Raw genomic sequence first — 16,332 nt, forward strand, 5'->3', positions numbered from 1 at the left:
AAACATAGATCTTGTCTTAACATAATTTAACTTGTCTTAAAACATAACATAAATGGCACGTGAATCTTCTTTCTTCGATGCCAGTCTTAACTTTATTGCCACATGCCTCCCCCTTAAGCTACCTGCCGCGTTCTATTCACCTGCGTGTATACTAAAAGTCAGCTACACAGAGTGAGTTCTAGTTTAACAAGTTATAGGATTATTCTTACAGATTCGTTCATTTACGTACAAATATTATTTGGTACTATTCATACATTATTCTTACATTTCCTTACATAGCATACAACTTATTCTTACATTCTTGCACATATATTATAAGGGCCTGCCACCCAACCTCTTGCACAGATATTATAAGGGCCTGCGACCCAACCTCTTGCACAGATATTATAAGGGTCTGCCACCCGACCTCTTACACCGATATCATAGAGTCGGCCACTCTATTCTTGCCCAGGTATTAGAAGGGCCTGCCACCCTGACTCTTTCATTATATTGTATTTGACTCTTACAATCATATTTAGTTATCAAACTAAGCACATACAAATTCTTACCACACTCTTTCGTTCTTGCATTAGTTATTCTCCTTCAACATATATGTATATAAATGTATACTTCTAGTCTTACAAGTATGCACACAGCCCCAAAAACATTTCAAAGATAAATGGGGCTAGAACTCACCTGTAGTCGGTTTCTCTCTGAGTTAATGGTAATGCCCTTCCTTAGCTATGCATGGCTAACTGTGTAACAAGTCACGAGTATCAATTATCTATTACTACTACTTCATACATCTACATTAATGAACCCTTCAACTAACGGGGGTCGGGGGCAGCGACCCTGGAAGCGGGGTCTAGGGGCGGCAGCCCCTAGTAGGGTCCAAGGGGCAGAGCCCCTGGCAGGGGTCGAGCTGCCAGGTCAGCTTGGAAAAATTTTGTTTTCATTAATAGGCCCTTTATCAAAAATACATCAGAAAATGAATCGGGTCACGTTTTACAACAATCTGAAAGAATTCGCATGGAATAATTCGCTTCGCATGGACCATTCGCTTCGCATGGCATGCGATGCGATTCCTTTTTGTGTGAATAGAATCTCATTTTCTTCATTTTTACCATTTTAAAGCCATATTACTCCGTGACTATTCCTTAGGACCCGATTCTACCCTTTTTATGGGTTTTGGGTTGTACCAACTTTGTATACCCGTATTTTACATAGTCCGAGCATCACCTTTTTATCGTAAAACGAAACCGTTAACGCTCGGCCCAACAAGTTCATATTTTTCTTACTTCTTACAGCCCGATCTATCATTATATCATATTGCATGTCGAATCCAACCTTAAAAACTTAACCTTTTTGCCAAACTCACCTTTTTGGTCTCGGGTTTCGGGTTCGGATTTGGACCACTCGTGGATCTGGATGTGCTCTTAGTTGTTTGATGGTGTTTACACCCAAGATTCGTTCTTCCTTGGTTCGGATTTGGATCCGGGTGTTAGAGAGAGAGAGAGAGAGTGTGTGTATGTGAGGAGGAATATGAGAAATGGGAAAATGAGGAGTTGGTGGACAAGGTTGGGGTTTAAATACCCCACCCTATGGGCCTTGGACCCGTATCCATTTTCTCAAGCCCATTCATAAGTCCTAGGCCCATCACTTAATCTCTTTATTCTAAACGAAATTAAATAACGACACACACACAATAAGTACTAAAATTCTCTTTTGTTTATAATTCTTAATTTATGGATGTTACAAGGTCGCCGAAGTAGGGGATTGAGGTTCCGAAGAGCTCATAAGTGGGGGATGATGTTCCATTGAGAATCAACGAAAGCAACAACTCAAAAAAAATTGCAGGTGGTGGCCAAAGAAGATGGCGTTCGTAGGGGTGGTCGAAGAACATGGCCAGAAGCTGCAGGTGGTGGCCGGAGAAGATGGTAGGAAGTTTTAGGTACAAAGGTCGACAGGCAATTTCTGTATGGATATCCACCACCAGTTATAATAGTGGGGGTTGTGGGTTATGGTGGTGGTTGCAAGGGATGGACATGGTGCTGGTCGTGGGTTTCGGTGATGGTTGCAGGTGTGGTGGTCTGGTGGTGGCTGTGGGTTGCAAAGAGTGGAGTTGTTTTTGTTAGGTTTTGTTGCAAATGGTAGGTTGTATAAGATCATATAATGAAGATGATATGTTTAGTGGCAGGTCTAACAAAGTTGCCTACTCAGCATTAGATGCCACGTAAGCTGCCACGCAATCAAAATTTTGACAACTAGGCGTGCCAAATAAGCATCAAACTAACGGAGTTAACATCCATTAGTCGTGGCCCGCTAAAAATAAATACCCCTTTAGTTGATACCGCCACCAGACAAGTTTGAAGTTGGGATTGTTATTTACCAATAAGATATAGTTGGGATTATTTAAAACCAATATTCCATTACTAAATTCAAAGACAGTCTACTTCAATTAAACAACATTTTAAAGTTCGCCAACATTGCAACACCATTTAAGAGTTCAACATGAGCCCCAAAATAGTAATTGAAAAAATAGAAACATTCAAAATGTGAGAATTCAAAGTAGCAACAAAAAATTAAACACAAGAGTAGCTTCAAGTTGATGATAATTCAGCATCATCTTCATTTTGAGGACATGTTCACAACAACTTCAACCCATCATCAGGAACATGTAGACAGATGTTGTGAATTGGAGAAATTAGAATATTATATGTACTAGATTTTATCCCCTGTATTACGGGGGTTATTTTACATTATTCATTATATATATATATATATATATATTTGGATTTTAATTTTATGTAGTGTAAGAAAGTTAATAATTAATATAATTGAGGTTTGATGATGAAATGGTTTTACAAATAAATGATATGTTATAATCCGGTTTAAAAGCTATTTGGGTTTGGTGATACCCATTACCGGTTTATTTTCTTGATTATAAAGTTGTTTCTTAATTATAAATAATATCTTTTTCTTAATGAAATGGGATATTAATTTTTAGTATATTCTTATTTTATAGGATTTTCATATCAAATATTTGATGATATTAATTTTTAATATAATGATGATATGTTATAACCCGTTTAAGAGCTATCTGGGTTTGGTGAGACCTTTACCCGTGAATTCGGGTCAAATGTTTGAGAAGCCTTCATTTACAAATAAAGCAATCTGATGGCTTGAGAGAATGTTTGTTTTATATTTTTTGTTTTTTAATATTTATTTTTTGGATTTTAATTTTCTTTATTGTAAAAAAGTTAATAATATACTTAGGGTTTGATAATGAAAGGGTTTCATAAATAAATGATATGTCATAACCGGTTTAAAAGCTATCTGGATTTGGTGACCAATGACCCGCTTATGTTTTTTTACTATAAAATTGTTTATTAATTATAAATAATATCTTTTTCTTTTTAAATTGGATATTAAATTTTAGTATATCCATATTTTATAAGATTTTCATATCAAATAATTGGTAAGATTAATTTTTAATTTAATGAGATGTTATAATGAGTTATCTGGTTTTGGTAAGACCCATACCCATGAATTTGGGTTAAATCAATGAAAGGCCTCTATTTAAAAATCAAGCAATCTGGTGGCTTCCATAAAAGGAGGGAGCGACCACATCGTAACACGTAGAATTTTAGGGGTTTCGTTTATATATATTATAGATTTTAGATAGATAGATATATCACAATAAGATCATAAAAAAACTGACTTACAATTCTAAACACCTATGAGAAAAATTAAAGTTAATCATAATGTATTAATGAAAAAAAATTGATAGATAATAGGCAAATTTGAAATAAATAATCCCATATTTTGTGTATTGGCCGATAATAATCTTACCTTTAAAAATCACTACCAACGGTCCAACCTTTCAACTATTTTTGTCTCAATGGTCCTTCGTTAAAAACACTTAACGTCGTTAAGTTTTTTCCGAGTTTCAAACCGATGTTTTAGGGCTTTTGATCGGAATAATGATACGAGTCAACTGATGTAAAACTTATCTTGAAACTGTGATCCAAACGACGAAACAGTGTTTCAATTTGGGTGTTTGAATTTCTAATTAACAAAATTCAAGCAATTTGAACCACCTTTTCGAGAAAAGTTTTACATCAGTCGACTTGTATTGTTCTTTCGATCAAAAGCCCTAAAACATCGGTTTGAAACTCGGAAAAAAACTTAACAACGTTAAGTGTGTTTTAACGGATGACCATTGAAACAAAAATAGTTGAAAGGTTGGACATTGGGTAGTGATTTTTAAATATGTGATTATTATCGGCCAATACAAAAAAAGGTGAGATTATTTATTTTCAATTTGTCTATAAATAATAATTACAACGACTAAAAATAAAATTAGATTTTCAAGTTTTTCGAGATCTTCTAGGTGTTCTTTGATGCCTCTAAGAACTTTTGGACACAATCTTGAACCTGTGTTGTTTTGAGAGGTAAAGAACTCCAAAAAATGTCACGTACTCTCTCATATACTATTAGTAAAGTTAACATGTGATAAAATAAAAAGATTGGACTTTTATTATCCACCAATCCAAAACAAAAACCCTTCAATCTTCAAAACTATTATTATCTGAATCTTTTTCAGTCTTCTTTAACAAAATCTTTTAAACTCTGTTTTCATGCCGTTTTTAATCTAGAATTCTACTTTTCTCCTTTTTTCCCCTAATAATTCACCCAATTCTTTCTGACTTAGAGCTTTAGGCTAATTGCTACCAAACAACCACTTGTCAAATGAACTTGTAGATAGCCATGACAGAAGAGGTGATGGATCAACACTCTTCAATTGCTGATCATTAAAATAAATCCTTTTGTACACTTAAGCAATTAATACAAAATATTACACAACATGACTTAAGATTAATAAATTTATTCATTTAATAAAAAACAAAGTTATAAACACCAACAAATATATATTTCTTTTTCATGCGGCTTGCCACATTAGTATAAGAGCGTTATTACAAGAATACAAGACACTTTAGAAGAAACTACATAACCATCTAAAGTAACATACCTCATGTAAAAACTCTTTAAAATAAGATATGCATCAATGCTTAATAAATGCCACTAACAGCTTCACGTTTTTTTGTAACACCCAAAATGTATAGACTCGGTAAATAATTTCGCATAATATAGTCAAACTTTTCAAATATTAAACATATAAATGTGTTATTCAACTTTGCATGATTTCCAAACATAAATCTTTTCACATTAATCACAACTACTTTAAAGCAACTACAATTACATCCCTATACAGCTTACGACTTACTTAGTTTGACACTTTGTAACAATAAGTCAATAACAAACACTTTAAAAAAGACACGTGCTTGTGATAATCCACCTCGAGACTTGACCTTGATCTACCTTCCGTCTAATGCATTTTACATTTAAGTATATTTTTGACAACTCATTAGTTATCGTTAAATAGAAATACATGTAATCACACACAAGTAAATGAGCTTAACCCTAATATATCAGCCACAAATTCACCTTTTGTAGCGTAATCTAGTCAACGTATAGTATATCAACCCTCATCAAATCCAACGTATAACGACCTCATTGGACAAGAATTAGTGAGAGTGAGGTGGATGGAAGCTAAGATATTTGTTTTTCTTTTTATTTATTTATTTATATATTTTTTGGTTTGGTACAAGAAATTAATCAGTTATTATAATTACTAGATTTTATCCCCCGTATTACGGGGGTTGTTTTACATTATTCGTTTTTAATATTTATATATGTATATTTGGATTTTAATTTTATTTATTGTAAGAAAGTTAATAATTAATATACTTAAGGTTTGATGATAAAATAGTTTCACAAATAAATGATAGTTATAATCTGGTTTAAAAGCTATCTGAGTTTGGTAATACTCATTACCCGTTTATTTTATTTATTATAAAATTGTTTCTTAATTATAAATAATATCTTTTTTTTAAATAAAATAGGATATTAATTTTTAGTATATCCCAATTTTATAGGATTTTCATATCAAATATTTTATGAGATTAATTTTAATACAATGAGATGTTATAACCTGTTTAAGAGCTATCTAGGTTTGGTGAGACGTTTACCCGTGAATTCGGGTCAAATGCGTGAGAAACCTTCATTTACAAATAAAGCAATCTGATGGCTTGAGAGAATTGTTGTTTTACATTTTTCGTTTTATAATATTTATTTTTTGGATTTTAATTTTCTTTATTGTAAGAAAGTTAATAATATGCTTAGAGTTTGATGATGAAAGGGTTTCATAAATAAATGATATGTTACAACCCGTTTAAAAGCTATCTGGATTTGGTGACCCATGACCCTCTTATGTTTTTTTACTATAAAATTGTTTATTAATTATAAATAATATCCTTTTCTTTTGAAATTGGATATTAAATTTTCGTTTATCCCTATTTTATAGGATTTTTATATCAAATAATTGGTAAGATTAATTTTTTATTTAATGAGATGTAATAACTCGTTTAAGAGCTATCTAGTTTTGGTAAGACCCATACCCATGAATTTGGGTTAAATTAATGAGAGACCCCAATTAAAAATTAAGCAATCTGGTGAATTCTATAGAAAGAGGGAGTCACGACACGTATAGTATTTTAGGGTTTTCGTTTATACATAGGGTTTTCGTTTATATATATTATAATGAGTTCCAGTGAGGTGATTGACTATTAGTTATAAGTTATTATTATTGAATTGTATTGTATCGTCACCCCCTTCAAACCCTAAAACGCCCAAAAACAACAAACCCTAAGTGAACCACCGATCTGTCTCTCTCTGCTGATTGCTTCACATACATACATCCGCTCCCGCAGTAAAGATATTAGGAGATCGATTCTAACGCAGGTATCCTATTATTATTATTATTATTATTATTATTATTATTATAATCAAACAATGCTTTCGTCAATTTCATTACTTTCTCCATCTATATTATATTGATGATTCATTCTATAGGGGTTTGTACATGTTGAATCTGATTATTATTTAAATGGAGATTGTATAAGGAGGTGTTCAAATTACTATATCTTGAGCTGAGCTAGCTAGTTTTCAAAAGTTTAATGTCAATTTGAAGTTGATGCAAGCAAGGTGTATCACCTGCAACTTTTATAACTGCATTTTCAAACGGTTAAACTACAACAACCACTGATCTATATGTTTGTAATATCACTTATTTCGAATTTTTAACATCTTGTCCTTGTTATATGCTCGTTGGCTTTTTTATTACCCCGAAAGTGGTTATCATAGTGGGATATGGACATAGAGATAGATAATCTATGTTATGTTGTCAAACTCAAATAGCTTACATAATGTAGGATAATAATGTGTTGCTCATGATACTTTTTACATTTTAGAAAGAGTAGTATTATTTATATATTCATTCATTTATTTTTCATCGTCAGATTCGAACTCCTGTAAATTATGACTGCTGAGGGGGCCTCTGATTCTTCGGCTGTTCGTTATGCCCCACCTGACCCAACTTTGCCTGAACCCTGGAAGGGTTTAATTGATGGGAGCTCAGGTGCCATGTACTATTGGAATCCTGAAACGAACGTCACTCAGTATCACAAGCCTGCTGCTGTGGCGCCACCTGTACCATCAGTCCCGCCTCCTGTGCCCTCTGCAACTACATCTGTGTCTGCACCGGGTACTATGACAGAACAGCCGAATGGCATTCCTGCTCAACAAATGCCACCTCTGCAAGGAAATAACGTTCCCCAACAATACCCAGGTGCTATTATGGAACAATCACAGGGCTACTCGTTTACTCATAATCAACCGATGCACTACATGGGATACCAACAGAGGCCGCCTAATATGATGCAGCCACTTCAGCATTTACAGCAATATCCTCAGCAACAGGATCCAGTTGCTCACAATCAACCTTCAGATGTTAATCCCATTCAAACACCACCTACACAGTTTGGTGGTTCCCAGTTTAACATGCAACAGCCATCACCATATGCTCAATTGCCGCAGAGCAGTGTTGAATATCAGCAACATGGACCAAAGTTCCAGAATCAAATGGGTCAGCAGCCAAATGTTCCACCCGTAGGGGTAAAATTTGAGGATAATCCACCTGGACGAGGCGGGAATGATCACTATTACAATAATAACAATGGTGTGCCTGCTATGGCGCCATATCAACCTAAGCTTGCAGCGATCCCAATGGCAAGAAATCAACCGGTAAAGTATTTTACTTTTTAGCTTAATCTTATTTCATTGTTGAAGCTATACTAATGTGGTGTTTCAGGAGATGAAAGCTGGAGGTCATGTACATCACAATGTTCCACCTTCTTTCCCTGGTGGACCCACCTCACTTAACGTGTATGGGCAAGTTACTGGTGGCCCTCCATTTATGAATAACACTATGATGATGGGAAATCCAGCAGTTATGGCCCCTCCAGATGCTATGAGTCTATCATCTGTTGATGTGTACCGTCAAAAACATGACGTAACAGCAACGGTTTGTTTACTGACTCGACTTTAGTGTTTAGTTGATAACGTTTCATGATGCCAGGTTATTGTGAGAGATATCAGGGAATCTTAATAGTAGTTACTTTCTCAATTTGATTCCATAGGGTGATAATGTTCCAGCTCCATTCATGTCATTTGAGTCAACTGGATTCCCTCCAGAATTATTGAGAGAGGTAAGTCATTCTTTTGTGATACTATAATTTGTTAAAAAGATATTAGAATTATTCTATGTTTGGTGCATCTTTTATTTTTTGTAACTTTGACTCTAGGATTAATATGTTTGACTTAACGCAGGTGCGATATCTGTTCCAGAAACGGAGCACGTGTCGTACGCTGCCATGGTTCACACATTTATTCTGAGTTTGGCTGCAATTTCTGATGTTGGCCCTGTCTCTTTTGTCATAATTGCACCCTTTTCTTGCCTCGAGTTGCTTCAGTAAGCAACTCCATATCTAACCTTTTCTTTTCTAATTTAGTCGTTCTATAAATTCCTGGACATTTTTAACTTCCCTGCATAATGCTCAACATTTCATTGAAACATGTTTGTTAGGCTAGAGGTTTAATTAATATGATTTTGTTTCAGATATACGCTGCTGGTTTTGCTTCACCGACGCCTATTCAAGCACAAACATGGCCTATTGCTCTACAAAACAGGGACATAGTGGCAATTGCAAAGACAGGTTCTGGTAAAACATTAGGCTATTTGATTCCTGCTTTCATGCTGCTTAGACGCTGTCACAACAATCCCCAATTCGGGCCCACAGTGGTGGTTTTATCTCCCACAAGAGAACTTGCTACTCAAATACAAGATGAAGCCATCAAGTTTGGCAGATCCATCAGAATTTCTTGCACGGTGAGTCTCTAGTGATCATATATGTATACTTTTTTCGCATATAGTATTGCTAATGTGTGTGCGAATGTTGTTCAGTGTCTGTATGGTGGGGCACCTAAGGGCCCACAACTGAAGGAGTTGGAACGAGGAGCAGATATTGTTGTAGCAACTCCAGGTCGGCTTAATGATATTCTTGAAATGAGGAAGGTTGACTTTCGTCAAGTGTCTCTACTTGTGCTTGATGAGGCTGATAGGATGCTTGATATGGGTTTTGAACCTCAAATAAGGAAGATTGTGAATGAAATACCCCCTCGAAGGCAAACCCTTATGTATACTGCCACTTGGCCCAAAGAAGTCAGGAAAATTGCTAGTGATCTTTTGGTCAATCCTGTTCAGGTCAACATTGGCAATGCGGACGAGCTTGCTGCAAACAAATCTATTACACAGGTAAGTGCTAACAGACTGTTGCATATGTTTCTCTTGGCTTCCTTACAAAGTAAGCACACAGCCATAATAATGACATATTATTGTATGTGTTGTAGTATGTGGAAGTGGTCCCTGACTTTCAGAAGCAGAAGCGTGTGGAGCAGATTCTGAGATCTGAAGAAAGGGGATCGAAGATCATTATTTTTTGTTCAACTAAAAAGTTATGTGATCAACTCACACGTAGTATTGGTCATAATTTTGGGGCTGCTGCCATTCACGGAGACAAATCTCAGAGTGAGAGAGACTGGGTTCTCAATCAGTTCCGTTCTGGAAAGTCCCCAATATTAGTTGCTACTGATGTTGCTGCACGTGGCCTTGACATAAAGGACGTAAGGTAAAAAGTTGAATGAATTGCATTTTTGTATTGTATTGGCAAATTTCTAAGTTCTTATTGTGTTTTCAGGGTGGTGATTAATTATGATTTCCCTAACGGTGTTGAGGACTATGTTCATCGAATAGGTAGAACCGGAAGGGCAGGTGCAAAAGGAGTGGCTTACACTTTCTTTTCTGAGCAAGATTGGAAACACGCTGCGGATCTTATCAAACTTCTTGAGGGAGCCAATCAGCCTGTACCACCTGCGGTGCGTGAGATTGCAGCACGTGGCGGGCCTGGTTTTGGGAAGGAGCGGGGTGGAGTGAGCAGGTTTGATTCTGGTGGTGGTGGTGGGCGTTGGGATTCTGGTGGCGGTCGTGGTGGCGGACGTTGGGATTCTGGTGGTGGTCGTGGTGGCCGTGGTTTTGACTCAAGGGATGGAGGTTTTGGTGGCCGTGGTGGCAGTGACATGCGGGATGGGGGTTTTGGTGGTCGTGGTGACATGAGGGACGGTGGCCGTGGTGGCTTTGGAGGTAGAGGTGGCCAGAGGGATGACGGGTTTGGAGGTCGTGGAGGATTTGGCGGTCGTGGTGGAGGGAGAGATGGCGGCTTTGGAGGCCGTGGTGGCGGGAGGGATGGCGGCTTTGGAGGTCGTGGTGGCGGGAGGGATGGCGGCTTTGGAGGTCGTGGTGGTCCTAGAGGTGTTGGGTATGGCGGACCGGATGGTGGTTGGGATAGGAATGATAGATTCAGGGATTCCCGTGATGGTGGTGGGGGTCGTGGGCGTGGTAGAGGGCGGTTTGATAACAGAAGAGATGGTGACCGTGGCAGGGGAAGGAGCTATAGCCGGAGTAGAAGCCGCAGCCGGAGCCGTAGCTGGTCACGGAGCCGGAGTTGGTCACGCAGCCGGAGCCGGAGTCGAAGCCGGACACCTGTAAGGCGTGAAAGAAGGCGTGAGTCCAAGTTTGATCAAAGAGAAGCAGATGTGCCTGTTGTTGGTCTAACTTCTGAACCGGGTGTTATGCAACAGCCCGAGGGTGGTATTGATCCTGCGGGAGCTGTAAATCATATTGCAGAACCCTAATCGATACACTGCCAGTGGATTTATTTTTCTGCCTCTAAAGGTTAAACATCAGTCAGGTATGGCTTAACTATAGGTTTCGGGTGTCATTTTTGGTGACTGGGCTATTTTTAATTGTTTATGTTTAAATAGAGAATTTATTTTATATTTTCATTATAAGAATTGAAACACTTTCAATTACTATCGAGTCTGCGTAACCTATAATATATCTCACCGTGGGTTTTCGGCCATAAGCAGTTGATCAAGTGTTATCTTCTACACATCACAAACACCTAACTACCTATGCTAGATATGGAGGAGCCAAGTATTAACTGCCGAAACTACATAGTAAAAGACTGGGAACAACTTTGAACAAAAGAATCACGATTGATACCACAGATCGACCATGTATCAGCGATCCAGTTACTTTCAGCGCGAATCTAGACAAAGAATTTTGATTGTTTTAACAAACTAACGTAATCATTTGGAAGCTCATATTATTTGAAGTTGGCTGAGTTTCTTCTGTGACTCGATACGAAAGCATGATTCAGTTTTGGGTTTTTACTTAATGACCAAAAACCGGTGATAAGAGAATTGCTACCCATGTTAACGTTGGATCTATGGTCTGTCTGAAAGCAATTTTGCTCCAACACCTTGACTCGTTTTCTGCATATCTAAAACACCTTGGAAAGTAAAAACACGTTTTCTTAGTGATTATTAATTCATATATATACACCTGAGTTTATATCTCAAGAACACAGAGAAGACCAAGAAGTATCCAAAGACGTTACTTGTCATGTAGTTTATGTAGGTTGTTCAAATGTCTCGTGGATTGAAGCCCGCCTGAATGGTTCTTTAGTCGGGCTAAGCTAGCATGGTTTGTAAAAGTAAAACCACTTGCTTAAATAATTTTAATTTTGACCCAATTTTAATCGCATATGCCATATCTAGCTCACTAAGTTCAACTTGAGAGAACATTATTTCACTAGCCTGATACCCGGCACGATAACTTGTTTTTGAAATTTGAAATAAAATCATCTCATCTCGATTTGTTGAATACATCTTTCCATCTTTTTTCCCTCGTTATCCTTCACCAACATCAGGAATATCTTATTAGTGTAGGGAGACATGAATGCATATGTGATGCCTATTGCTTAGAGAGACATTTAGTGAAAGATTAAGGCGTGAACATTATACAACGGAACCGCTTTGTATCATTTTATTTATGTGGCACCAGAGTACTTATCTCTTTCTCCTATCTTTATTTATCAACTATTTGTAAGTTGAAATAAAAATTGATCACGTTTGTTTGGTTACTAAGAGTTTGTAAAAGTAGAATATAACACATCCATTCTTTTGTTGTATAAATAAACATTATGTTGCCTATGCTTTATAAATTGGTCAACAAAACACGGAAAGTTGTAATATAAACCTCGTTTTTTTTAACGGCTTACATATCCTTGGATTTCATTTACTAAATCTACATTATTGTCCACTGTGGGACTCGAACCCTCACCACTTAGAGAGGGAACATTACTATGTACACACCTTGATACCATTAGACTAGATGTTGTTGTGGTAGTGTTATGTGATGTGGGAAACTAAAAAAAAAGTTTGATTGGTGCATTGGGAGTGGACCCCCACCTGATTTAGCCCTCTTGGGCATTAGCACAATAAGGTAAAGGTGGGAAAAGGGTGACGCCCATGTCGTTTGGGGTGGCACCGGATGGAAGGTGTTTTTTGGTTAAAGAGGTGAGGTGGAGAGGGTTGCAGGTCACAACACCCGGGCTAATATAAAGCTCGTTATGCAGATGCTTGTTTATTATAAAATAGTCTTATTTGCTCGCAATGGAGTTTGATAAAATAATTTTGTATTTATTTTATGGCTTTTAGTTTCTAAAAAGGAAAGGCTATGTAAATAATTACCTTTTGCGTAACATGAACACGTAACACAAGATTTTAAACTTTTTGCTGATAATGAAATGAAATGAGGCATAAAAAAACAAAATAAAACTAGACGCATAGAATCCAAAGTTACAATATAATTAAATTAAATAAATGGAAAAATTCAAAATCCTCCGTTTTCCCGTACAAATAAACTAAACACTGAAAATCAAACACCAAAGCAAAAATCAAAACCCTAAAACACCAAGCCCTAACTCTGCAATCGATTCTAATAACAAGCAAAGGTAACCTAACAATGCTTTTGATTTTATTTACTTTACTTTACGGTGTTTCAATGCACTAGACTCCTCCTAGTTTACATACATGTAGAAACTGCACATTTTGAAGCCGATGACTTCTTTAAGTAGACTGTTAATCTGGTAGTGGAAAACAGTTGAATTTTGCTAATATTTCAGAAGAAAGTTAGGGTTTGTTTTAAGTATATTGCTAGCTTCTTACACTATTACCACAAGAGCTAATGTGTCTGCATATTTATTTTGTTATCAGATAGATGGCTGCTGAGGCGGCGGCCGCACCTTATCAGATAGAAACCTAACACCGTGCTGCCATTTGTATCTGAACCCGTGTCTGCACCTCAGATGTTTGTAACACCAAAACAAAGAATGCCACCTCAGCAAGGATATAACACACCTCAGTCGTATCGTATGGATCCGTCACAGGGCTACCAGTTTACGCGGCATTACACGGGGGTACCAGCAGTGGCCACAGGAATATTCTCGGAAACAAGATATTGTTATTCAAAAACCTCCTACACGATATGGTGGTGGTCCTGACTTAAACACGCAGCAGCCATCACCGTTTAGTCAACCACAATGTGGACCAAAGTTTCAGAAAAAAGTGCCAAACGTTTCATCGGTCGGATTGAAGGATAGTACACCTTTTAATGCTAAAAATGGTGGGATTGCTTTGGTCCCTCATCAACCTAAGCTTCCAACACCAATGCCAAAAATTCATGGGGTAACTACTTTTTACTTCTCAGCTTAATGTTTTATGGTTTCATTAGTTTAGTCTTGCTTCCATTTTTGAACAATACTAATGTGAATGCAAACTGTGTTGTTTCAGAAGATAAACTCTGGAACTCCAACAGTTGTGGCCTCTCCAGATGCTTTGACTCAATCATCTGTCGACATTCACCCTAAAAAACATGATGTAACCGCAATGGTTTGTTCCCTGACTCTGACTTTAATGTGTGATTAATATGTTTCATACTTAGTTTCTCTTAATTCCATAGGGTGATAAAGTTCCAGCTCCATTCATGTCATTTGAGTCCACTGGATTCCCTCCAGAAATACTGATGGAGGTAAGTCTTTCTCTTGAACTATTAAAATTTGATCACAGATGTTTGGTTTTGCACAGAGTTAATTAATATGCTTTTTTTCAGATATATGCTGCTGGTTTTGCTTTGCCGACACCCATTCAGGCACAAACGTGGCCTATTGCCCTGCAAAACAGGGACCTAGTGGCACTTTCAAAGACAGATTCTGGTAAAACACTAGCCTATTTGATTCCTGCTCTCATGCTGCTTCGTCATTGTAACAACAATCATGAACATGGGCCCACGGTTGTTGTTTTATCTCCCACAAGAGAACTTGCTCTTCAAATACAACATGAGGCCATTAAATTTGGCCGACCTGTTCTCTTGCTTAGTGAGTCTTTAGTTCCCATATATATATGTGTGTGTGTGTGTGTGTGTGTATTTTTTGCATCTAGTATTGCTAATGTGTGTGTGAATATGGTTTAGTGTTTGTATAGTGAGGGTCCTAAGGGCCCGCAGCTGAAGGATCTAGAACGAGGAGCGGATATAGTTGTAGCAACTCCGGGTCGACTTAATGAGGCTATTGAATTGAGGAAGCTTGACTTTGGTCAAGTATCTCTTCTTGTGCTCGATGAGACTGATAAGATGCTTGATATGGGATTTGAACCTCAAATCAGGAAGATTGTTAATGAGATACCCCCTCGAAAGCAAACCCTAATGTATGCTGCCACCTGGCGCAGAGAGGTGAGGAATATAGCTAGTGATCTTCTGGTCAATCCTGTTCAGGTCCACATTGACAATGCAAATGAACTTGCTGCAAACAAGTCTAGTACACAGGTAACACACACCGCTAGCCACCTTGTACATTATACATATTTATATATGCATATTCATATCTCTTAAGTTTCTTTTCTCATATGTACAGCTAATGAAGCTTTTATTTCTGAACAGGATTGTAAACATGCATCCACTGATCTTACTAAAGTTGATGGAGCAGCCAATCAGCCTGTGCCACACAATGTGAGAGAGATTGCGACACGTGGTGGTGGCTTTCGAGGTAGAGGTTGCTGGAGGAATGACAGGTTAGGTGGTTGTGGTGTTGGATCTGGTGGACCAGATAGTGGTCAGAATAGAAATGATAGATTGAAGGATTCTTTTGGCAGAGGGCAATTTGATAACAGAAGAGATGGTGATCGTCGCAGGGGAAGAAGCTGTAGCCGAAGCCGGAGCCGTAGCTGGTCACGCAGCCGGAGCCGGACACCTGTAAGGCGTGGAAGGAGTAGGAGCCGGAGCCCTAGTCCCAGGCGGGGTAGAAGCCGCACACGCAGGGCTGTAAGACGGAGCAGGAGCAGGAGTTTAAGCCGTAGCAGGAGCCGGAGTAGAAGCTGCAGGAGTTACAGTCGGAGCAGGAGCTGGTCACGCAGCCGGAGCGGAAGCAGGATTCCTGTAAGGCGGGAAAGAAGCAGACTGCATTGCATGTAAAGGGGGATTAGAGATTATGGCCCTAACTGTTTGGTTTATTATTTCTGTAGTCATATCTCCTAACTAACATTTGCTAACTTTTGGTGGACTGGTGTTGTTAGAAGGTCTAATGAAATATTCCCTTTTGAATTGTGTTTTCTTGCTTGTTTTGACGGATATGATTATCTGCGTGTGGTCGTCTTATTTCTCTTCTTTACCTTGCAAGTATTCCTTAACTTCTTGTAAAATCAAGTTATAAAATTCAAAAAGAACCCCTCCATTTATTCCTGTTCCTAACATATCTCCATATAATAGCAAATTTTAATCTAATTTCATGGAGTCATTACAAAAACATAACGTGTACTTAGCTTGATTTTGTATTGCAGTTTCATTTTATTAAGATCTTCATTAGTGGTATATCACCGCGTGTTCACTTTACAGATGCCTCATGGATTCAAGATATTTAATTTAGCAAAACAATTTTT

General features: G+C 37.6%; 2 protein-coding genes across 5 annotated transcripts in view; both read left to right on the forward strand.

Moving 5' to 3' along the window:
* Positions 1-11,275, forward strand: part of LOC143568361 (DEAD-box ATP-dependent RNA helicase 14-like) — a 49,508-nt gene extending 38,233 nt beyond the window's left edge. For 2 of the 4 annotated variants that reach the window (XM_077054531.1, XM_077054530.1), the window contains 4 exons: positions 9,059-9,328; positions 9,404-9,754; positions 9,850-10,127; positions 10,197-11,275. In XM_077054531.1, the coding sequence (XP_076910646.1) occupies positions 9,059-9,328; positions 9,404-9,754; positions 9,850-10,127; positions 10,197-11,190 (1,893 nt within the window). In that variant the 3' untranslated portion in view covers positions 11,191-11,275. Of the gene's footprint in view, positions 1-6,815; positions 6,844-7,400; positions 8,185-8,251; positions 8,465-8,579; positions 8,649-9,058; positions 9,329-9,403; positions 9,755-9,849; positions 10,128-10,196 lie in introns of those variants that run through there. The other 2 variants (XM_077054529.1, XM_077054528.1) reach the window with 2 other exon arrangements.
* Positions 11,276-12,870: 1,595 nt separating this feature from the next.
* On the forward strand, positions 12,871-15,868 carry LOC143568354 (DEAD-box ATP-dependent RNA helicase 14-like). The gene is made up of 7 exons (XM_077054523.1): positions 12,871-12,899; positions 13,791-14,088; positions 14,194-14,292; positions 14,363-14,431; positions 14,513-14,788; positions 14,873-15,223; positions 15,338-15,868. The coding sequence occupies exons 1-7, from the start codon at positions 12,871-12,873 to the stop codon at positions 15,866-15,868; spliced, it is 1,653 nt and encodes a 550-aa protein (XP_076910638.1).
* Positions 15,869-16,332: the final 464 nt, after the last annotated feature.

Source organism: Bidens hawaiensis, unplaced genomic scaffold (assembly GCF_021521415.1).
Source record: "Bidens hawaiensis isolate Kalapana, Puna unplaced genomic scaffold, B.hawaiensis_p1.1 tig00023981_1, whole genome shotgun sequence".
NCBI classification, from domain to species: Eukaryota; Viridiplantae; Streptophyta; class Magnoliopsida; order Asterales; family Asteraceae; genus Bidens; species Bidens hawaiensis.

Coding starts and splice junctions, on each gene's coding strand:
- LOC143568354 (XM_077054523.1), top strand. CDS start 12,871: ATGTCGTTTGGGGTGGCACCGGATGGAAG. Junction 14,089..14,193: donor CAATGCCAAAAATTCATGGG/GTAACTACTTTT, acceptor GTGTTGTTTCAG/AAGATAAACTCTGGAACTCC. Junction 15,224..15,337: donor CAAACAAGTCTAGTACACAG/GTAACACACACC, acceptor ATTTCTGAACAG/GATTGTAAACATGCATCCAC.